General features: G+C 47.0%; 1 protein-coding gene across 2 annotated transcripts in view; it reads right to left on the bottom strand.

Moving 5' to 3' along the window:
• Positions 1-340: 340 nt before the first annotated feature.
• GLIS1 (GLIS family zinc finger 1) overlaps positions 341-23,462 on the bottom strand; it is a 217,669-nt gene continuing 194,547 nt past the window's right edge. For both annotated transcript variants that reach the window (XM_068140633.1, XM_068140634.1), the window contains 3 exons: positions 11,742-11,926; positions 4,558-4,725; positions 341-1,063 (listed from right to left, as the gene is read on the bottom strand). In XM_068140633.1, coding sequence (XP_067996734.1) covers positions 927-1,063; positions 4,558-4,725; positions 11,742-11,926 — 490 coding nt within the window. In that variant the 3' untranslated portion in view covers positions 341-926. The remainder of the gene's footprint in view (positions 1,064-4,557; positions 4,726-11,741; positions 11,927-23,462) is intronic.

The raw sequence follows: 23,462 nt of genomic DNA on the forward strand, positions 1-23,462 counted from the left end.
AGCTTGCCCCACGCTCGGTGTTGGTGCAGCGTGAGCACACTGCTGATCTTGCATGGAGTGAGGCTCTGCACTTAACGTGTGGAGCGAAAAAGCCAACCACAGTTGCACCCCTCTGCTGCTGGGGTGGCTGCATGTGCTGATGTACCCACCATGGCAGGGAGTCTGGGAGATGGTGCAGGGCTGGCAGGCACACAGCACTGAGAAGCCAGCCCTGCACTGTAGGCTTTCTGGTCCTTTCACTGAAAGCCTGCAGGTCCCTTGTTTTCCTTCATGGATGCTTGAGCAACTTTAATTTCAGTCACTGCGCTGCCACTGCTTGCTTTAAACCACTCAGGTATTTTCAGGATGTTACACTAGGAGTTACCAGGCAGACCGATGATATTAAGAAATGACAGTACAACTTGTTTCCAGTTTTTAATGCTTTCTTGTAAAACTGAAAATATAAAACCAGCTGAGCAAATGAAGATCTTTATATACATGAGGTCTGTGATTAAAAAAATCCTTTTAGTTAAAAAAAAAAAAAAAAAAGAATTGCCCAATGAGTTAAATGAAAACTGATTAAAGGGAACAACATTCTCAAACTGTGGGTTTTTTCAGGGAAAAAAAAAAAAAACCCAAACCCCTTCTTTACAAGTTTATTATATAAGTTACATTTACACTTTACTGAGAGAACTTACAAAACAAGCTGCTTGAAATGCTCCTCATTCCCTTAAAGCATGAATTTCAAAGTGCCACAGCAAAGGAACAGGCTGCAATATTTATTATCTCATACAGACTAGTCTTGTATAAAATGGATTGGTACATGTGAGGTGTTGATTTAAATGAGCACATATAGGGGTACAGACTAAATACAGGTACTTGAACAACACCTTTGTAATTACATACACGTTATAGCTATAAGATAGGAGACCAGGTCAGCACTGCTCTTAGGTGTCAGTGTAGATGGAAGGAATGTGATTCAAGCAGTGATCAAAGGCGCTGTTCTGGAAGAATCCATTCTCATCAGTGCCGTTGGAGACCATGTCTTCAGCTACACACTGTGCCTCAGAGACTGCTTCATAGCCTGCAAACATGACAAGGGGCACAGACACGCGTTAGTACATATAAGCACATATAAGGAAGGCAGTGTAGTTTGAGGCCTGGGATGATACAGCACAGTGTTAATGCGAAGACAATAGAGCTTGCCATCAAAGCCTCACCCAGGAGATGCACCAATAACTCTCCATGGGCATGTGTGTCATAGCAGATGGGGCTCCCATTCATTGCTGTAGCACTACCCTGTTTGCAAGCAAAGTGCAAGTATCAGGGTATGACTCTCTTGGGACTTTGCAGTCATTATCTGAGTAGGATGTCAAAACAATGAGTGGGCAAGGATCCTAGTAAGTGTGCACTACGAGTGATGCAATCTTCTTATTTTGTGTGGTTTTCCTTTTAATGGCACTTAGGGAAAATGGTCCATGTGTTGCCCAGCTGCTCTTGAGGTTCAGAAGAACTCTGGATCCTACATATACTGGATCCCCATACACTGCAGAAGTCTGTCTGCATCAGGTCAGGCCTACAGGACATGTGGAAGAAGATGTGCACCACATTGTCCTCAGCCCACCAAAGCTGCTGGCTCTTCACCTGGCTGAGCTGGCTAGTGCTTGGCTGGCTACCAGAAAGCCACTTTGGTGGGGACCAATTTTTCTGTCCTGTTCCTTTTAGCATGCTAGAAATTCCGTAGCTGTTACAGGCCTCCTGAACTGTGCATCCCTCTGGAAAGAAATGGGTTTGCTTCCCACCAGGTGCTATGGCAGCTGGAACATCAGAGAGGCTGAAACAAAAAGTTTATTGCCTACCCCAAAGCACATGAAAATCCCCTTTTATGCCCACTGTAATTCCACTGGAACCTGCTTTTGCAACTGGCCACTCGGGGCTCAAATACACTATTCATGTTGCTGCAGGCCAGCTCTTGCCTTACTTCACTCCTTGTGCTGCCCTTCTTTCTGCCTGTCAACTTGTGCCTGTACTTCTCCTCACACCAGCCTGACCCTCCTATCTGTTCCATGGCACTGCTGCCTGCCCTCGGGCCTGGGCCACCTTCTACACCCTCTCCTTCAATAAGCTTTAGCCCTCTCCCCAAACTACTGCATGAAGCACTGACCCCTTATGTTCATCCCTTAACATACACTTCTCTTTTACCCTGCACTACCTGCTCTGGTGGGTACTTGGAAAATGTCTGTGTCAGCTTCTGTGCAAGGTTCTGACCCCTGCACCCAGTCCACAGAACCCACCTACCATAATTTTAATAGCAGCAACATTAAGTCAGCTGAGGCACCCCATGGAAGATTAATCTAGCTCAGAACATGCTTGTGAACTGAGTGCCTGATGTAGCAAATAAATCTCTCCCAAATCACACTGTGTGAATTGCAAGCCAGTGTGTGGGCTCAATGGAGATGTTCTGTGGAGCCCCTGGGAAAGGACTGTTCTGTGCCTCAGCTTCAGTGGCAGATGAGGCTTGCTCTTCTTTTGAGCTTTTCTCTCATCTCTGCTGCCTGCCTAACTTCTGCCCCAGGCGTTGCTGAGGCCTCCAGGCTGTGCGACACCCCCAGCAGTGAGGACAGAACTGGAGTCAATAGCCAGTCCTGATTTCAGAAAGCACCATGGGCTCAGTCCCCAGAACTGAGTTGTAGTTATTTTACCGTTTGGTTTCTGCTATTTGAGACCCAGTTCTCTCCTTATTTACATTGCTGCATTTTCCTGTGGTGCATTAATTTCCTGTTAGTTTACAGGTCAAGCTCTGCTGCCTGCAGGAATCTGGCAGGCAGCGCATGGCCAGCGGCTCTGGAAGATGAACTTGGGCTGTTTATCTGCCCTCTGCTGTCTCAGCCCAAGCAGAGTGACCAGCGTTTTGCTGAGTTCGGGGAGTGTTTATGCTATGCTAATTTCTGTTTGATGAGCCTGTATACAGGGTGGGTACACAACCAGAGATGGAGAAAGCTCAGGATAAGCATACACCCCAGAAATCATTATTAGATTCCAGATAGAGTAAACTATCCAATGTCCTGAACAGAGGATAAAAATTTATTGACTGTTAATGTGATTCATGGAACAGCTGCTTGCCAGTCACATTTGGCATTCCTGGGAGATGAGATCTCATTTAGTATTAATGGTGCTATAAAAGCCTGCAAAAAAATTAATGCTTAGCCTTGATGAATCTTGTGAACCTGAATGGTTCCATTTTATGCACAAAAAGATAAGATTTATGTATTTCATATATATATATTTATGTTGCAGCCTTTCAAGTGTTTGCATACCTCAATAACCATTCTAAAAACAAAAGTACTGCATAGAAACATTTCATAATAGTTTAGCCCCAGACAGAAAAATCAACTGTTGTTGAAGTTGGTGTCTTGCCACAGGATTATTCTTTGCTCCTACAATTTCTTTTGGAAAGTTTATTTAGTCTGTTCTTTAAATATTGCAGGCTGTCAATCTGAACTTGAAATTCGATGTTAACGTGAAAAAAAACCCTATGTTTTAGTAACATCAAACTAATGAATAACACAAAAGAATTCAAAGCTGAAGTTGAAACTTCATATTAAGCTTTTCCCTTGTGTTGGTTACTGACGCACACACTCTAGTGTGGAGCAGTAGACAAATGCAGGCACGCTCTCTCTGAACACAGTCTCCTTTAATGCAAAACAAACAGGAAAGTCAGCTCTAATTTTGTGGTCTGACTCAGGCTCCATTTCAAAAAGCATTTAAACATGTGTTCTCAGTACCGGCCTTAACTGGGATGCCCTCCCGAGTTCAGACATGAAGAGCAATCTCTCATAGATCTGCAAGTAAAGACTGCAGCAAATGGTGGTGTTGCATGTCTCTGACAGCACATTTTGTTTGATTTCAGTAATGCTGTCAATGCTCAATTGTGGTTTTAAAGGTAAAAAGTGAATGCCCAACTCCTGAAGCATCGTGGTGATCTAGCTGTAACAACTTGCTGCAAATTCTACATGATGCACATACAAAGCTAAATGGGAAGGCACAGCTGCCATGAACATGCAGCAGCACAAACACAGCAGAAAGTACTGACAGAAACTGCCTGGTGTTTTTAGCTGCATTTATCAAGGCAGTGCCTTTCCATTCTCTGAGCAGCAGTGCTGCCAAACAGAGCCAGCCTCTTCGATGGACAGCAAGTCCCTGCTGCTGCTATCTTCTGAGTGGTGTAACTGCCTTCTTCACTTTGATCTGATATAAAAGCCTTGCCGAGCACACCTGGAGACATGTACAGTGACTAGCCCACACAGTAAGTGTGAGACATTTTGTTTACAGCTCTCCTAAGGTGTACAGCCTGTGACATCCATCAGAATGAAAGGACAGTTTGTCTATCAGTCAAATACAGGAGGGATTAAAGAAAACAATTTTGCTTTTCTTCTGGGATTTGCATAGGGACAAGGGAATTTTAGTGACCGAGGGGTTTATGTAAATGTATTTGTGCAATAACATTGGCTATAAAACATGTTCCTTTACCCTCCTGGTAAAAACAGCACATGGATAACTATAGGCAAAGTCAATTACCTGTTGAAGCTAAAGGTGCATTGAGTATGTGATAGCCATTCTGTCTCAGAGGATTAAAGCAATGGGATTCCCCTGTGAGCACATCACTGGTGACAGACTGGTCCACTGTTCTGTAGCAGTCTCCATAGTGGAAACAGTTTTGTATTGAGTGAAAGCTGCCTTGGTAACCTGCAAACAGATATTGCACACATATTTTAACACTGCTGCCAGACAATTAGCTCCATTTCTGTCACCCTACTTCATTACTGCTGGGAAGGGGTTAGCTCCTCCTCAGTTGTAGCTGTGGAAAAATGATCATGCTACTCCAGAAGACACAACAGTACAAAACTACATCAGACTTGATTCCACAAGGTGCTGTGGACTGTGAACCCCATCAAGCAAAAATCTCAAGGTGCTTCCATTCAAGCAATAGATCAGCTGAAGGCAGTCAACAGCCCTCTTGTGTTCAAAGCTACGTAGTTAGTACTCTTGCTGGATTGGGTTCAAGATGCTCAGCTCCTAAGGCAATGTGTCTATAATGAATTAATTTAAATAATTCAATATTTAAGTGAATAGTTCTGCTTTCTTTTCAGCTGAGTGAAGTCTTTTCCCATTATGCACTGTGGGAGACAGCACCATTTACTTAAAATATCTTCAAGAGTACCTTAAACCTCTTCTCTTCCAGCCTGCTCCAATTTCAAATGAAACCTCTTCCACTGAACACAGGGCCACAATATCCACAAGGAAAACAGAACTAGAGGTGCAGGACTGACTCCAGACAGACATCAGGTGAAGACCCTGAGCTCAGTCAGAGGTTCTTCTTGCTTCTGAGAAGTGCTGAGATCAGTCTGTATAGTCTCTAGCTGCCTCAGTCACTCTGCTTTCAGGGCATGCTCGACTTTTGTCCCATGCAGAGCCTGCATTGCTTATGGCCTGCTGTTTTTTAAAGGATCGTATTACCAGTGGACCAGCAGTTGGGGTTTGCCAGCAGAAGCTGTGAATGAGTTACAACACTACAAAAGAAGATCTTTAACAGTAAAGGCAAATGAATTGCTGAGGAAGGAATTTTACAACTTAGAAGTTTGTGCCAGAATCCTAAAAGAAAATGTTACCTGCTCCCACGAGCATCCTCAAAGCATGACACAAGTTTTACAATCACTGTGGCCTGATTTAATTCTCCCTTCCTCTTGCCTCAATAACTTCTTCCTGTTTCCAGGTGCATCACACACTGTTTGCACATTTGTATGAGCTGGCCCATTTCCTATCTTCTCTGAAAGACCTTCTGAAATGGTGGTCCAGCCTTTAAATATGGCTGAAGTCAGCCAAGTCAGGCTTAAAGTTCAACAGAATGTGCCACCAGGATTTTCCTCTTAATTGCCAGAAAAAATACAGAGCTCTTGTCTTTCTCCCCTCAGTCTTACTCAGAGTAAAGCATTTCCTATGAACTGCACAAGCTCCAGGCAGTTGAGTCAGACACAGGCAACACCAGATCTGCAGTGAGTACAAGTCAGCAGAGCTCCACTGCTGAAGTGGAAGACCTGCCTTATTGGGCCAGCCTGCAGCTGTTCAGTCACTTCAGAAATGAGACACCTGGGTGCTGCACAGGCTGGCATCTGGCCCTTAAAATCCTGTCCTCTTTCCTGTTAAGAACTCACTCCTGTCTTTTTCTGCATCTCCCTTCTACTACTAAAGTTTGACCACACAGTGTCAGGCAAAGCTCAGGGTCTGTCTGTCAGTCCTGGCCATGGTTTCTGAGGTGGTGATAAATAAGGCTAAGTGAGGCAGTTCTTCAGAAGAAATGCAATGACCTCATTGGGTCGTGAGATCTTGGCTCTGAGGTTTCACAGTTTAATTAAGAAGTCTTTTGGGAGACTCTGCAAGGCTTAGAAACAATTAGTTTGTTGAGGACCTGCAGTCCTCCATCACAGATTCCCTGCACCGTTGGTACCCATGGCTGGTGAAGCACTGCTTGATGGCTCTACAGACAGAGACGCTCTGCTCACTGTACCAAAGCTAGCTGTGTTTGCTGCTAGGTGGAAGAAGGCCCAGAGATTTGGACAGCTGAGTGTTAAATGATGCATGGCCTTCCTTGGAATAAATAGACAACCACCTCTATTTACTGCTTGGCTCAGAGAACCAAAGAGCTCCTCTGAGAGGTAGCAAAGCCAGCTTTTGATGTGGCTTTAGGTGCAGTACTTTATTGCTTGGCTTTTGATAATTATCCTGGCTTTGCTGTTTACAAAACAGGGGTGCCCTGCTCTAAGCTTTCTAAAAATACATCCTTTTGAGATGAGCAGTGAGAAAAGGGAGACACTTGGCTGGAGAGGAGGTGGAACTGTTTGCAGACAGTACTTCTATGCATTTGTAGAGAAACAAACTGCCCCTTTCCCAGCATGTCTGCTATACACATCACTTCTGGGGAAGGCATGAGGTGGATTTTCTGTGTCTCAGTAATTGCTGCCCTTTCCTTGTGCTCCAGGCTGGCCTTTGTTAAATCAATTAAATATCTTGATGATCTACAGGGCTGGCACAGCAACTCAAAAAAACAGAGAACAGCCAAGCATGACAGAACTAGATTGAAACTAGCTGGATCCAGGCTGTTTGCAAGAACTTTGAGTAAAGGTTGCATTTGAAGTATTTTAAGTTACCCTGTCTAGGTGCTCTAGGTGCTCAGGAAAAGATACCTGTGGCAAAGAATGGCCTCATGATCAGAAGCCTGGAAAAGAACCACCATAAGCAATCAAATTCTCCCTTGGTTTGCAGCATCTATCCCTCAGCATCACTGTGTGAGGATCTGAAAGGGCAGCACAAAAAGTGTTACTGGAACTGTACAATGAAAAGATGCTCTGAAGGAAAAGGGGGATGGTACTGCACTGCAGGAAAGGGCTGGTGTTACTGCACTGCAGGGAAGGGCTGGTGTTACTGCACTGCAGGAAAACTGGTGTTTCCACACTGCTGTATGCACTGGGAACCAGTTTCTGCTGGGTGCTTTCCAAAGAAAATACAGAGAGAGACACCATTCCTTTTCAGTCTGCTAGCAGAAGTGCTAAATCAGGCAGCAAAGTAAAGAACAAAGAGTGAGGAAGGGGAAAGCTCCAGCAGCAACACTGGGCAGGTAAAACACCCTGAGCCCTTCAACCCTTCTGACCTGAGCAGTACAACAAAAGCTTGTCCCTTTTTCATTAGCTTTGTAGAAATGATAGGACAGTGGGACCCTAAAGGAAAGGGACAGAGGCATTCCATGTGTATGGAAAAAGGCAGAGAGATGGCTATGGGAGGAGAGGACTAAAGGGCATGTAGTTGCTTCCTTGAGGATGAAAGGTGAAGTGGGACAGACATCCCAAATAGCTTTTGCAATTGGAGAAGGAGAAAAGGAGCTGGAGACTCGAGACAGCTCCTCTCAGGAGCCCTGGGCAGATTGCTTGGGCTGGCGGTGCCTGCTTTGTCCCTGCTATTGGGCTCTCACAACAGACACTTCAGTGCCTGGCTGGAGACCTGTCAGCAAGCACTGCTATTTCGCTTCAGAGTGCTTCCATGACTCATCTCCAGCACATCTCACGTCACTATGTGGAGGTTTCATGGGGAGCAACAGTAGCTGTGGTTTATTCAGGAGCACTCTGACCTTGCTTCTGAGACACCAGAGAACCACAGTTGTAGCTGCTGAACTTGATCTGCAGTGCCACTACTGGGACATACAGGAAGAATTTGGTGATGCTCCCTGTGCTTAAACTGGGCATGAAACAACACCTGGGCATGAAGAAGTGTGCCTGCATCATCAGAAGCTGCATTTCAGCTGCATGTTTGTCACAGAGTGTGGGGATGAGCCCTGAAGTGACTGGAACTGCACATTCCTAGGCTGAAGGGCTGCAGGATCGGGGGGGCTGCTATGTCACTGAGATTTTTGTCATGACTTTTGCTATGCATTCTGTTCTCCCACCTGCTGTTTCAGAGGCACAGTCACAGAGCTGCTTTTGATACCAGGTAGGTTGGCTCTTGCTGATGACCTTCAGTAGACTGGCATGGCTCAGGGGTCCATTCAGGCTGTTCCAGAGGATCTCAGCCTCATGCATCTCTTATAGCATTAAAAAGGGAAAACTGCCAGCTCGTTTAAATGCTGAGTGTTCCCCAAACCCAAAGTGACTGGAGAAGGGATGGATGGGTTGTGTGAGTTGGAGGAGTCACAAGGACTTCTGTAACAGCTAAACCCAGATGAGGTTTCATTCATTTTAGACAACTGAATCTCGTTGCTTGCAGGCAACACATTTGACTTGAATGTGCAAAACCAGTCAGAGCTTTAGTGCAGTTATGCAGTGAAAGAAAGGTGCTTGGGGTTGGTGTCGTTCAGTTGTGGTTCTTTCAAGGTTTTTAAAAATGCTTTACACAGAAAGTGTCAGGAATTAAGATAATGATTAAAACCTCATAAGCAGTGGCTCAGCTAACCAAGTGTGGTTGCTTAAACTGACTGTGGAGCATTTTTTACAAGCTGGAAAAAGCCTCCCTTCAGTGGTTAAAATATGAAGTAAGCAGGAAGGCTTGCCTGGTGCAGGCAGCCCTGCTCCTTCGAGGAGAGCAAAGGCATGGTACCAATTTGGCAACAAGTGTTGCACCAATATTTTTTTTCCACGTGGATTTAAAGTTTTCCTTCTGTTTTGATTTAACTTAAAACAAAAAAAAAAAATCTGAGGTTAATTTTCAAGTGAAGAACTTACTAAAAAATCCTGTCGGTTTAAATGGCCACTATTAAATGTTTTATGTGCAGTAGATGTAGAAATATAGCAGTTAATAAAGGCATAAGCCAAGTTCCAAACATAACACTGAGTTACAGTTTTGCTTTGAAATAATTTGTGTTAGAAAAGCTGCAGTTAGCCCCTTCCCACAGCTCGCTGCCTGCTTCTCCAAGGCATGGCCTTAAGAAACTCCCAAGCAGCTTTAAAATGAGTGATGTCATGGGCAAATAATTGGAATCTGCCCATTAAATGCCATCTCTCCTTACGTGTATATATCCTTATATATGCATATATATCCTTGTGGAATTTGCATCCACGTGCAAAGAAATCTCAGCTTTTTCAAATGCCATAACATTTCTGACAAGAATCAGAGAATTGTCAGGGTTGGGAAGGACCTCAAGGACCATCTAGTTCCAACCCCCCCCGCCATGGGCACAGACAGACCCATCAGGTATAAGTAACTACAGGATTCCACTGCCTGCCACATTCTTTCAGTGTGTAATAATTTCCACGTGATTTTAGGCAGCCAGGTTTGAACATACAAACAAGGTCAGCTCAGCATTTCACTATCAGTAGTTCTCCTGCCAGCCTGATGAAGTCTTCTAAACACTTGGGATCCAAAATGTTTGTGTGCTTCTGTGCAGACACCCAGTTCTGCAGCTGGACTTTCACACTCTTGCCTTTCTCTACAAAAACTCCAAACTCCCAATACTCCTACAGGCTCCCTTAGGAAAATGTGCTATGAATGAACTGAGATGCAAAAAAAAAAGCTGTAGAGCAAGCAGAGCTAAGCACAGGTTACAGATCAATTGATTTCAAAGGCTGCTAATCAAAATTGATTTCTGAATGACCCCTTCCATAATGAATTTATAATAATCCCCTCAGCCTTTGGCCAAAGTGGGAAATGATTGCTTCTGCAAAACCACATGACATAACACTTAGAAAGCAACAATTCACTCAAAGGGAAATGTGGTTTTCTTAAGGAATAAAGTCAATTTATTTAAGTGGTTCAAAACTTGTTCTGTCTTTGCATTTGTTTCTGCCATGGTAATGAGCTGCTAAAACTTTCCTCTTGTGGCTTGTAGCTATTTAGCTCATTATGGTAACATAATCATATATCATTATATGCTATCATAAATCTGCCACTGCTCCCTTACAGAGTTAATCTTTTTAAATTGACTAATCTGTTGAGCATCAGGTTGAGTTAGTTTTTCCTTCGGCACAAATCATTTAACGTAACACACTTTAATTTTTCAGACTCAGTCCAGCCAAAGAACTCAAGTACTCCTCAGAGAGTGCTGAGCAGAGGGAACTGTTGGGTCTTGAACCCCATTATGGTTGTGAATTGCTGACTGGGTTTGTGCTCAGCTCCTGTGCTTCAGACCCAGCCTTAGCATATATTGAGAGAGAGCAAACCTCTTATTCTGCCCACTGGTAAACTGATCACAGCTGGTACTTTGCCAGCCAAAATCACCTTACACAAATGACAGTACAGCTGTGAAACCAGTTTCAGAAAGCCATTTATCTGCCTGTATAAACTGAAACACTTGGCTATACTTGCAGACAGACAGATGTCCTGCATGCTCCTTCATGGTGAAGATTTACCACACTTAAGCAGCATGCCATCTGGATTAGATAACACAGGCCTTTAATATGCAAGCTCCTGTTACTGGAGTGATCTGTAATAACAATATAATACCTCTTGGTAATTTATACTTCAGAAACTGCAGGAGCATTAGTTCCCACAGCACAACTCAGAAACAGGTAAATAAGCTCCTGAGTAAAAAGGCTGAGTAATTCAGAACAAGAAACATTTCAAATTAGGCAGTGGGTCGGCTGCTTGGCTGCTGCCATTCCCATCCTCAAACCACACTAACACTCTCCAGTTGTGCAGAATGTTTTTGCATGTTCTTATATAAAAGAATACAGAATAATTAAAGAGCAAAATATTTTTTCCCTGTCTAAGCTCATGTCTAGCACATCACTGTCAGTGGACTGAGCAGGACATGGCCCATGTGTGCCCCTTAGCCCATGTGCTGTGGGACTAGAGGGCTGTGGCTCTGGCTGGTGTGATGCACAGCTAGTAGCCATCAGCTGTATGGTGACAGCAATCCCTTATTGACAGTCAAGGAGTGAGTCTGGGCTGGGTATCTCACTTCATCTTTAAAAGAAGAGGCCATCTTCTAACTATCTTTTTTGAAAACTTCCTAAAACAGCTGAGTGCAGGCAGCCAATCTACTCTTTGATAGCTTTCTCCACTATGGTAACATAGTGCAGCATGACCTGGGCTGACATTTTGGCTCCACATATAGCAAGCCACTAAAACCAGGAGTTCCCACTGAAGTGCTGTCTGTCCCTTCAGACAGTTTGTACTGGCTGAAATTCCAAACCCCAAAATTCTTACTCCCCAATTAGAAATCAGGAAAGTTGGGGGAGGGGAGTCGGGGGGTAGAAAAAAGAAGAAGAGGGAAGAGTTACCTTGAGCCCCCTGCTGTGCAGACTGGGCTTGGAATGGTGCATATGGTTTATTTGGTACTCCAGAGAACTGCTGCCCGTGGGGTGAGTGGCTGTGGGCTGCTGGAGAGCTGTGTTTCTGCAGCAGGGAAGGTGGAACTAAAGCTTTCAGGGGGCTGACAAGCGGAGAGATGATATTGGGAGCAAGCCTAGAAAGAGAAAATACAGAAAGACTTGACACATCACATCACAGTATGGGGAAATGAAACACTTGTGAGGCTCTGTTTCCATGAGGGCCAAACTACAGAAATGTTTGCTTTGCAGGTAGAAATTATCTGGGAACAAAATAAAATGCTGTGGTGCTGCTTTCAGGTGTTTGTCAAGAGGAGAGAAAGGGAGACACAAACGATTTCTGTTCCTTCACAGTGATGGCCTGGACTAGCCATGGTGACAGCTAAATGACACCAGTCCTCAGTAAGTGACTTAGACACAGCTCCGTTTTCCTTTAGCATTCCATGAGCTGATGGACATGTCCAGAAAAGAGAAGGGGAGAGTGTGGAGTGAGTAAAGCAAGGAAATTGTTTAAATGCCTTTGTGGCTGTAATGGAGTCAAGCTTTACACCCAAGATTTAGCCAAGGCAAAGAGAAGCTTCAGTTCCTGTTATTCCTCCTGCAGGATTTTGTAGGTTTAGCAATCTGGCTTTCACTGCAGCAGATGGCTCTGTGCTTTCACGGCAAAGCTTGAGTGTTTGCTTGGGGCAGCACTGCTCAGTGTGAGACTGAAGTGGCTGTACCTGAGAGATTCAGAATTCCCTCCTACATCTGGCATTCAAGCAGCAGAGTGCTGGGGCAGAGCTGCTTGGGGGACAGACCCTGACCCGACACTCCCACAAGTGGAGCAGCTGAGAAGGAGCAGCCTCATAAACCCATTTTCATGAAGTCTCTGGGTGTCCTCTGCCATCAGTGGAACAGAAAAGCTTCAGTGCTTCCTCAGTGCCATAATGAAACTGTCCTACCAAGGGACAATTCAATAGCTGGCCCAGAAGTGGAACACTTTGCCAAAGACCTGTCCTTTGGCTACTGACAGCCAGAAAGATGGCACAGTGCAGAAGATGGGGCCAAAGACCTGTCCATGCACTTACAAGCCTCTTTTAGAGCTGCATTCAACTGACCCCACAAATCAGTAAATAGGTAGAAGCTGGACTTTTTACCCTCCTCTGGTAGCTCCCACATGGCCTTTTGTTCCATAGCCCAGTGTTGCACTTATGTGGCCTGTGGGGACCATATACTCTGCTGCCTCTGGAGCTTTTGCAAAACCTAAGTAGCAGCTCTTTGAGTAGCACCAGAACCTTCAGAAGCTAAAATGGCCTGAGAGCCAGCCTGCTCTCACCCTTCACAGCTACAGGTCCTGGGGTATAGCAATAAAAATAGAGGTTACAGTACATGGCACCTAGTTGGGATTTCATGGCAGGCATACAAACAATCAGCCAAAACCCAAATCAATTCTCTCACTGGTGTGTTCCTCTACCACTGTTCAAGCCCTTCAAACACCTCAGACCATGACTTGCAATAGCATTTCCGTACCAGTTCACACAACTGCTTCTTGGAGCAGTTCGGATTAAACTTGGGGAGCAAGGCTATGCTTGACTTGGGGCTAAGCACTACATGGAAGCACTCAACTCAGGAGGTACAGATGAGCTGTGAAATACTGGTGACAACAGCTCCATCAAATGTAACGCCAGAGGCAGAGGAACACTGCCAAAAGCTGTCACAGTGACACCCTGCTAAAAGGGGCTTAAATAAATCAAGCAGGCAAAGCACATCCTATGCTGAAATAATTTTATCTCCCAAAGCAGGAAAATGAGGCAAATAATGAGTGATCAGGGAGACCCCGAGTACCCCCCAGCTGAACGGCAGAAAGAAACCACTATCATTAACTGGGTGAAGGAAGAGGCAGGGGGGGTAGGTGGTGGTGGGGGGGGGTGGCTAGCCAAATGTGTAAGAATTAGAAATTTAAGTGACACCCCGCGGGGAGTGGTGCTTAGCACCACGTATACCAAAGAGGCTTAAGGGCGGATTTTAAGAGCAAAGATAGGAGCCAAACGATCGTGGCTGCTTTTCGTTTGCTGGACACAGTGAAGAGCTCCGCGACAGGGCTGGGCTGAGATCGTCCTGCCCACGGGTAGTGGCTGCGGAGGCGCGAAAGGGATGCGGGGGCCACCTGTGCCCTCTGCAGGGCCACCTGTGCCCTCTGCAGGGCAGGGACAGAGAATGCTCTGGAGCCCGGGCTGCTGAGAGCAGCCGCTCCGGGGGAGCACGGAGGCTATTCGCTGAGCATCAGCCGAGCATTGAGATCAGACCCCTTGGGGCTCCAGTTTTTCCTCAAAGGTCTCAGCAGAGAAACAGTTGAACACCAATGAGCTGTTGTGCAGCCCAGCTACAAGCTGTACAAAGGCTCTCTGATGCATGTCTGTGGTGAGGTATTGCAGCAAGATGGGAGCAAGATGGGCTGAGAGGATCTGCTGAGGCCCACAGAAAAGCCTTTGCTACGGTCTCCTCCGAGGCTGCTAGTGAAAGACAACCACAAATGACAGCATGGTCACCAGCCCCTTCCAGCAGCATGCACCCAGACGTAGCCCTGGTCATGCCAGAAGTGTTGTGAGAAGCCTGGAAATGCTTCTCTCTGAAAGGAGATGAAAGGATTGCAGTTGTTTTCATTGGGAAGATAATAGCACAAAGAGATCGTGATAGTGACATTTCGATGGCTCATGACCACACACACATTTGAAAGAGAAACAAAAGATGAAGTAAGAGCTCCCAGGCCCAGCGGAGCCAGAAACAGCTCTGACTGAGGGAGGGACACTTCTGGAGAACCAGAGCTCTGCAACTGCCTGTGCAGGGTGTCCTCTGAAGTGTCCTCTCCCGGCTCCTGCTGGGAAAAGGAGCTCCCGGGGTGGGGGGGCGGGGTGGAGGGGCTCTGCCAGGCTGTGCTGCATCCAGTGCTTTGGTGGGATGGCCGAGTAATCACAGCCTTCAACTCTGTGCAGGTATGCTGCATGTCAAACAGCAATGGTGCACTGAAGGTGCCCAGCTGCAGGAATACTGAGGAACCCAACTGAGGATAAGGACTTGAGAGTGCTGATGGGTGAGAGGCTGGACATGAGCAGGCAGTGTGAGCTTACAGCCCAGAAGGTAAATCACATCCTGGGCTGCATCCAAAGATGTGTTGCCAGCAGATCCAGAGAGGTGATTCTGCCACTTTGCTCTGCTCTGGTGAGACCTCACCTGGAGTAGTGTCCAGGTCTGGAGCCCTCAAGATAGGACAGATATGGACCTCATGAAGCAGGTCCAGAGGAGGGCCATGAAAATGATCAGGGGGTTGGAGCACCTCTGCTACAAGGACAGGGTGAGGGAGCTGGGGGTGTTCAGCCTGGAGAGGAGAAGACTCTGGGGGGACCTTAGAACTGTCTTCCAGTACCTGAAGGGGGCTACAGGAAGGATGGCGACTGTTTACAAAGGCCTGCAGTGACAGGACGAGGGGCAATGACTTCAAACTAGAGAAGGGCAGATGTAGATTGGATATCAGGAAGAAGTTTTTTACTGTGAGGGTGGTTGAACACTGGAACAGGTTGCCCAGGGAGGTGGTTGGGGCCCCTTCCCGGGAGATATTCAAGACGAGGCTTGACAGGGCTCTGGGTGAACTGATCTAGTTGAGGATGTCCCTGCTGACTTGCAGAGGGGGTTGGACTAGATGACTTTTGGAGGCCCCTTCCAGCCTGGACCATTCTATGAATCTATGATCCCCTACCCACTGTGAGTACTCCCAGAGGCTATTGAAATCTGGAGAAGAATTTAGCCTTCTGATTGTTATTTTTAGTTCACACTTTTTGCATTCCCGTTTTTTCCTGTATGAGCTCACCAGCTGTGTTTGTGCCTTGAAGCCTTTGGAAGGACTTGGTGAAGAGCAGGTGAGGGTCCCCAGGCAAGACAGGAGGGGTGGGGGCCCTGCTCCCACTGGCCAAGCTGCCAGCTCACAGCTCCCGCTTGGCACTGCTGTCACTACGCCGCAGCTCAGCAAACATAGCTGTCTACTGCAGCCAGTATCCTAGGAACTCACAACCTCAGCTGAAGCCCTGAACACTCCCCTCTAACACTTGACCATCACCTCTGCCTCTTCTGGATGAGGAGAGTTTCATATAATGGAGCAGGCCACGGTAACATCTGCTGCCTTCTGCTCAGTCTCTCCCAGATGAGGAATTCCACACGTTAACCAGAAGTTAGTTTGTAGCTCAGCAGCAGGATCTGGCTGTACTGCTGCAAGTGGCCAACATGGAGATTTGTCTCCTCACAATGGCTGCAGCCCAAGCTGGTCCCTCAAACACTGTGTGTGCAGGCATGTGTGAATGTGCCCTGGCACACTCAGGGAGAGCTTTGTCAGCAACTCCCTATCTGGTTCCTCGTGCCATGTTTTTAATTCTCTCCTGAATATTTGCCTACTAATTAGGTTGCTGTGATACTCAGGTTGTTAAAAGAGAGAAGGGCTCATTCCCAATAAAATGAAACAAATCATGTAGTAGCAAGAGAAAAGAGCTCAGAAGGAGAAGGTGCCTCCTGTGTGAAAGAAGAGCCACTGAGCTACTTGGAGCAGGAACTCCTGTGGATGCAGCCACAATTCCCAGGCAGAGGTTCAGCCATATATGTTTTGGTAACTAATAGCCTGGACATTTCCTGTTACTGCTGCACTGCACCCACAGTTTGCTTTGGTTTGGATACTACTAATAAATATATGGTCTCTATTTTACTTAATTGGTACTTGTATAAGTCAATTTGCAGGTCCTTTTGGGGCCTTTAATGTCTATCTGTGCCTACACAGGGCTAGAGAGAGAGACCTGTTGGAGAGCAGTGAAGGGGAAAAGGATCTGGGGGTCCTAGTGGATGGGAGGTTGACCATGAGCCAGCAATGTGCTCTTGTGGCCAAGAAGGCCAAGGGCATTCTGGGCTGGATTAGAAGGACTGTGGTTAGTAGGTCAAGAGAGATTCTCTTCCCCCTCTACTCTGTCCTGGTGAGGCTGTGTCTGGAGTACTGGGTCCAGTTCTGGGCCCCTCAGTTCAAGAAGGGCCTCAGGGAACTGCTTGAAAGAGTCCAGCACAGAGCCACAAAGATGGTTAGGGGAGTGGAACATCTTCCTTGTGAGGAGAGCCTGAGGGAGCTGAGGGTCTTTAGCTTGGAGAGGAGGAGACTGAGGGTTACCTCAGTTCATGTTTATAAAGATGTGCAGGGTGAGTGACAAGAGGATGGAGCCAGGCTCTGCTGGGTGATGCCCAATGACAGCACAAGAGGCAATGCTGCAAGCTGAGGCAGAGGAAGTTCCATGTGAACAAGAGGAAAAAAATTTTCCCTGTGAGGGTGACAGAACAGTGGAACAGGCTGCCCAGGGGGCTGTGGAGTCTCCCTCTCTGGAGACATTCAAGACCTGCCTGGATGTGTTCCTGTGTGATCTTGTGTAGGTGATCCTGCTCTGGCAGGGGGGTTGGACTGGATGACCTTTTGAGGTCCCTTCCAGCCCCTGACATTCTGGAATTCTGTGATAAATACTCTTTCACAAATACAAAAAAATCCTTACCCTTAACTGATCACATTTGAGGGCTCCTGGCTATGTGGAACATTCCTGTTCAGGAGCTTGAATCTTCATCCTCTCTCCCTAACCTGGTGACAAAGCTAAGAGCCCACAGTTCTTAGAGCTCTCTTGCAGTGCTGATGTGGTCTGGCTGCTGCTATTGTCTGCCCTGTCTTACAAGGTTTTTTGATGGTAAAACACTTTGTGACTCAGACAACAAACCCACTGCAAGTCTTTCACTGCTGCATTATCAGAAAGGAACCTGTTATCCTGCTAAACATGCACTGACCACACTCCCAGCCATTTCCTGCTCCAGACACCAGTGAAGCCCTCTCTGAATCCCTCACATTTCCAGCTGCCTGCTGCTGAAGGTACTGTTGCTAACACTGAGCCATATGCAATACAGCATGCAAGCAGAAAAGCTTTTCCACCTGAAGATCTCTTTTGGTGACCAGCCCTGCTGCTCCCCACTCCCTGTCACAGAGAGCCTCTGTTCCTCACACATGTTGACTGGTTGTGAGCTTAGGGCACTGTTTGGGAACAGCAGGGCTGTAGGAACAATGTGCAGCTCCCTTGGGCTGTGATAGTAACAGGCAGGGAACTACACAGCTGCATGCAGCAAGAGTCCGCTTGTCAAGACCTATGGATTGCACAGTGGTAAAACCAATTCAGTTTTGATTAAGTTGTGGGAGTTAAACCCAGCTGAAGACAGACAGGAATAGTGAGGCAGGGCTTTCTTACAAAGGAAAACATCCAAACTAAGCAGCATGCCCTGCAAGAAGAGTTAAATGATCCAGTGAAGGCTTTCAGATGTCAAGGGTGCAGTGCAGGAGCCAGCTTCCTCTCCATCCTGCCCAAGACAGGAGAGCACCACAGAGAGAAGCAGGTTGGCTGCAAACAAAAGGAACATTTTGCTCACTCAGCATGCCCTGGCCTGTGGCACTCCTAGCCACAGGAAATCACAGAATCAAACAGAATAGCCACTTTTGAAACCAGCACTGGATAATTTAATGGCCAAAACCAACACCTCCATGCTAGGCAAGAGGGAATCAAATCTTGTGCTTCAGGATGTAAACTGGCTGCCCAAGGAGGCAGGGAGGAATTCTCTCTCCTCACTCATCACACAGCTTGGTGTGACCAACCAGGTACTGTGGGCTTTTTCAACCCCCTTCAAAGCACCACATGTAGGGTGGTGCTGGAGATGTAGGGTCTTGAGGGGCCTGTGGTTTCAGGTGGAACTGCAGGCCTAAGGTGTTCCTGTCCTGAGGATGCATCAGTAGACAATTAAATAAAAGGACTAAGCAGAAACCTCTTGTTTGTGTAAAACCTGCCCACAAAGCCCACAGAAAACTCCTGAAGAAATGATCCAGCTCAGTCATGGACCTCGTCTGTGACACCATGAAGGGTGCTGAGCCACCACACACACACTGCTGTGCCACCACTCACACTGCTGAGCTACCAAACACACTGCTGTGCCACCTCACACACTGCTGAGCTACCAAACACACTGCTGTGCCACCTCACACACTGCCGTGCCAAGCTAAACACTGCCACAAATACACAGCTTGCCAGCCCTGCCCTGCCCAAGGGAAGCTCCAGAGGTCAGGTGGGGCCCACATGGACTCAGCAACTGAAGCGTCAGAGACAAGGTGTCAATTGCCAACCCCTGCGGCAAAGGGACAGCTCAGAACCCACACCTAAACAGGAATGGTTTAACAGATCATTCAAAGTCAAACTACAGAGACATCAATGTGTGCCCTCCCTCGCCTGGTGCAGTGGATGTCTTTGGAATCTTAAACAGCAATCCCAGCAAAGCTTGAGACAGAGGTGCTCTGGTGGTCATGTTTTGACAATCCTAGAATGGCTCAGGTTGGAAGGGCCCTCAGAGATCATCTCCTCCAACCTCCCCATGGGCAGGGACAGCTCTCAACTAGACTCAGCTGCTCAAGGCCTCATCCAACCTGGCCTTCAACACCCCCAGGGAAGCTGCATTCACAACATCCCTGGGCAGCCTATTTCAGAGTCTCACCACCCTCCTAGTGAAGAACTTCTTCCTAAGCTCCAGTCTAACCCTGCTCTCCCTCAGCTTCAAACCATTCCCCCTTGTCCTGTCTCTAGACACCCTTATGGAAAAGTCCCTCTGCAACCTGCCTATAGGATCCCTTCGGGTATTAGAAGGCAGCTCTCAAGTCCCTCTTGAGTCTTCTCTCCAGGCTGAACAACCCCAGCTCCCTCAGCCTATCCTCACAGCAGAGGTGCTCCAGCCCTTGGATCACCTCTGTGGCCTCCTCTGGACTCACTCCAACAGCTCTGTGTCCTTCTCATGCTGGGGACACCACAACCAGGCACAGTACATGAGTGACAATAAATTTTGGATGGTGAAAGTCCATAGTCAGTTGAAAGGCCTACCTGAGGGAGCTGTCTAGGTATGCCATGAGCTAGCAGTTACCTGGTGAAAGGACACCTGACAGACTACAGGTACCATGACATTGCTTTAGAATTATTTCTCCTGCCTCCACCTGCAGCTGCCCAAAGCAGGCAGTGGTTCAGATGAACTGGTGTAGGTTCACAGTGCACACTAATGTCTTGTTCCAATCCCACTGTGCCACAAGGAACCAAAACCCATGTGAGTACTGACTACTGCCCTGAGCTTTCTGTCAGGAGGTCCAGGTGTGTGTTGTCTGTGCTCATCCACAGCACCTAGCAGGAACCAGGTGCCTAAGTACCTTGCTTAGGCAGCTTTTGCTCTACAGCCGTTCCCAAACAAATTAACAGAGTAGGAAACTGAAGCCAGGTTTGGAGCTGGTCTATGATGTGCTTTTGCATCATCTAGTCGATCATCTCAGTTGCCAAAAACTACACACAGTATTTACACTTCCTTAGTAAATAAATACTGAATGGGATTGGAAATGGGAAAATAATGCAAATAAATTCAGAGTGAGGCTCTCAAGTAAGAAATGGGAATGGATTGTAACCACAAAAGAGAAACCTCCAAGACCAGGATGTTTCCAATATGAAAACTCTCTTGAGTTTGGCTTATTTTTTATGATGTGATGACTTGATTGGCAGATTCCTCAGCTAGGCAAAGAACCTCAACTCATAGCCCATTGAGTTCAGTGGAAATAGGCCCAGGCCCAGGCTGAGAAACATCTGTCCTGTGCTTCAGACAAGGTTTTGTGTGTTTTGGGTTGTATGCCCAAACTCTTAACACAGTTTTCATGCAGTGTGTTGCCATAGCAAACAACCTTGACCCTGAGACCCACTGCTGACTTTGTCAATATTCAGTGTATCATGGAGCACCACGGGCAAGCAGCACAAAGCACAAAGCTCTGTTTGCTCTTAAGTACCTCCTGCAGTATCCCAGTGTAAGCTTGCAGCCCAGAAGGCAAATCACACCCTGGGCTGTATCCAAAGATGTGTTGCCAGCAGATCCAGAGTGGTGGTTCTGTTACTTTGCTCTGCTCTGGTGAGACCTCACCTGGAGTACTGTGTCCAGGTCTGGAGCTCTCAACACAGGAAGGACACGGACCTGATGGAGCAGGTCCAGAGGAGGGCCATGAAGATGATCAGGGGATTGGAGCACCTCTGCTACGAGGACAGGCTGAGGGAGCTGGGGGTGTTCAGCCTGGAGAAGAGGAGGCTCTGGGGAGACCTAATAGCAGCCTTCCAGTACCTGAAGGGGGCTACAGGAAGGATGGAGAGAGACTGTTTGCAAAGGCCTGCAGTGACAGGATGAGGGGCAATGGCTTCAAACTAGAGGAGATTCAGATTGGCTGTTAGTAACAGGTTCTTTACTATGAGGGTGGTGGAACACTGGAACAGGTTGCCCAGGGAGCTGGATGGGGCCCCATCCCTGGAGATGGGGATTCAAGGTGAGGCTCCAGAGGGCTCTGGGTGACCTGATCTAGTTGAGGATTTCCCTGCTGAGCGCAGAGGGTGTTGGACTAGATGATCTTCCAACACAAACCATTCTATGGTCCTATGATTAGACCTGAGATTTTCCATGGAGCCAGGTTGTGCCATAAAATCCAGCATGCCAACCATTTCATTCACAAAATCTCTCCCCCAAGCACTGTAGTTGCTTATATTGTCAGAATGTCCAACTGAGTTCCAGGACCAGGAGATTATGTTTTTATGGAAGGGAATGGGGGCGGGGGGGAGAAAGTGATCCAAGATTTTCATCTCTTCCCCTAATATTAAAAATGATGTGTAAAGCTCTGCTAATCTGCTCTCTGGATAGCACCCAATCTCTTGCCACGTGTTTGTGTTCTGGGTCTTGCCCTGGGGGGGGTCCTGTCAGCACATGCTCAGGAAGCAGTTACACTGCTCACTCTTTTTGCTTCGCTTTTTCTTAAGCTGGACTCTAGCTGAAGTTTGCTGAACCTTTGCACTAATCACTGCCAGGTGCCTCTGGCTACATTTCTGGAATGCAAGGAATCTTTTCCTTCTCTGCCTCTTTCTTCCTTTCTCCTCTCCCCCCACCCCCTCTCCCTGATATCTCATAAATCCTTCAGTGCAGATCACCTTGTGGGGCATCATTGCATTTTATGACCCTTTTCTATAAACAACGAGTGAAGCAGTCACTGGGCTGTGACACACAGCCCAGGGCCTCAGCCTCTGGCCCTGACTGCAGCACAGGACACTGAGTTGCTGGTTTTCTCCTTTCTGACTCTGCTTGTGGCTAGCTGAAGTAGATGGCTGCTGGTTAGACTTAGCCTCTACCCCTGACTCTCTGTTGATGCAATGTGTGACACATCTCTCTGTGTAACATCTTTAAAGCAGGACTGAGGTAAAGTTAGCCTCTTCCAAGCTTCTGGATGAACACAAGGTACTATTTTTCATTTGGAATACTGCCTTGGATCATGTGAATCCAGTTCTGCATCTTTACTCACCCAAAAAGAGCACATGAGCTTGTTAGCTATGAGCAGTAAAAGGTGCTTCATAGACACTCCAGAGAACACTATCCACAGGGCTTCTAACGGGACTGGAGTGTCTTGGGTAATTTAATTGCTTCAGAATATTTTTAGTAACACCAATAACAGTGATAAGAAAACAGCTTTGAGTTCAAAACTGCACAGGAGCCAAAGGAGTCCCTTCCTGGTACACTCCAAGGCTGTGTGGCCCTTCTCTTCAGGTACAGAGTGATGTACTCAAGTGCTCACAGTCTTCTCTAACAAATTCATAGGCAAGTCTCAGTTGGGAATAACCCAGAACTCAGTAATTTGCAGTGCATTTCATTACCTGCACAAACACCACTTGTCTGTGGTAAATGAGAACTTCTGGTAAGAGCCATTTCTGCAGGGCACTCAGTCACAGCCATCGGGGTGGAAGCTGTGCCAGTCCAAAAGACCTTGTTATTTATAAGGGTTCATTCCACAACCTTTGAAATGAAGCTGATGAATCCCTGCAGTCAAAGCCACTACACCTAGGGGAAATCTGAAAATTTCTTCCCAGTAACAATCTAGCAGGAAATTGATTTCAGAAGTTGAAGTGGATTAGAATACAATAGAATAGAATTAACCAGCTTGGAAGAGACCTTCGAGATCGTCAAGTCCAACCTATCATCCAACACCACCTAATCAACTAAACCATGGCACCAAGCACCCCATCCAGTCTCTTCCTAAACACCTCCAGTGATGGTGACTCCACCATCTCCCTGAGCAGCCCATTCCAATGGCAAATCACTCTTTCTATGAAGAACTTCTTCCTAACATCCAGACTAAACCTCCCCTGGTGCAGCTGGAGACTGTGTCCTCTTGTTCTGGTACTGGTTGCCTGGGAGAAGAAACCAACCCCCACCTGGCTACAACCTCCCTTCAGGTAGTTGTAGAGAGCAATAAGGTCTGCCCTGAGCCTTCTCTTCTCCAGGCTAAGCAGCCCCAGCTCCCTCAGCCTCTCCTCATAGGGCTGTGCCCCAAATCCCTCCCCAGCGGTCAGTGGTCAAAGAAACAAGACATTTAAACAACAAGCACTGCCTTTGGCTGAGGTGATTGCAAAGGCGTCAATACCACGACATGCAATTGAGTACAGAGGTTGTCTGCCCAGTATGACCTAGTGTGTACTCTGCATGCTTGACTGGTCATCTTGGTTTACTCATCTCAGGCCATTATTCTCTGGCAGGTATGCA

The sequence above is a fragment of the Melanerpes formicivorus genome, unplaced genomic scaffold (assembly GCF_026170545.1).
Source record: "Melanerpes formicivorus ecotype bairdi unplaced genomic scaffold, bMelFor1.0.p_v2 SCAF_7, whole genome shotgun sequence".
Lineage (NCBI taxonomy): Eukaryota > Metazoa > Chordata > Aves > Piciformes > Picidae > Melanerpes > Melanerpes formicivorus.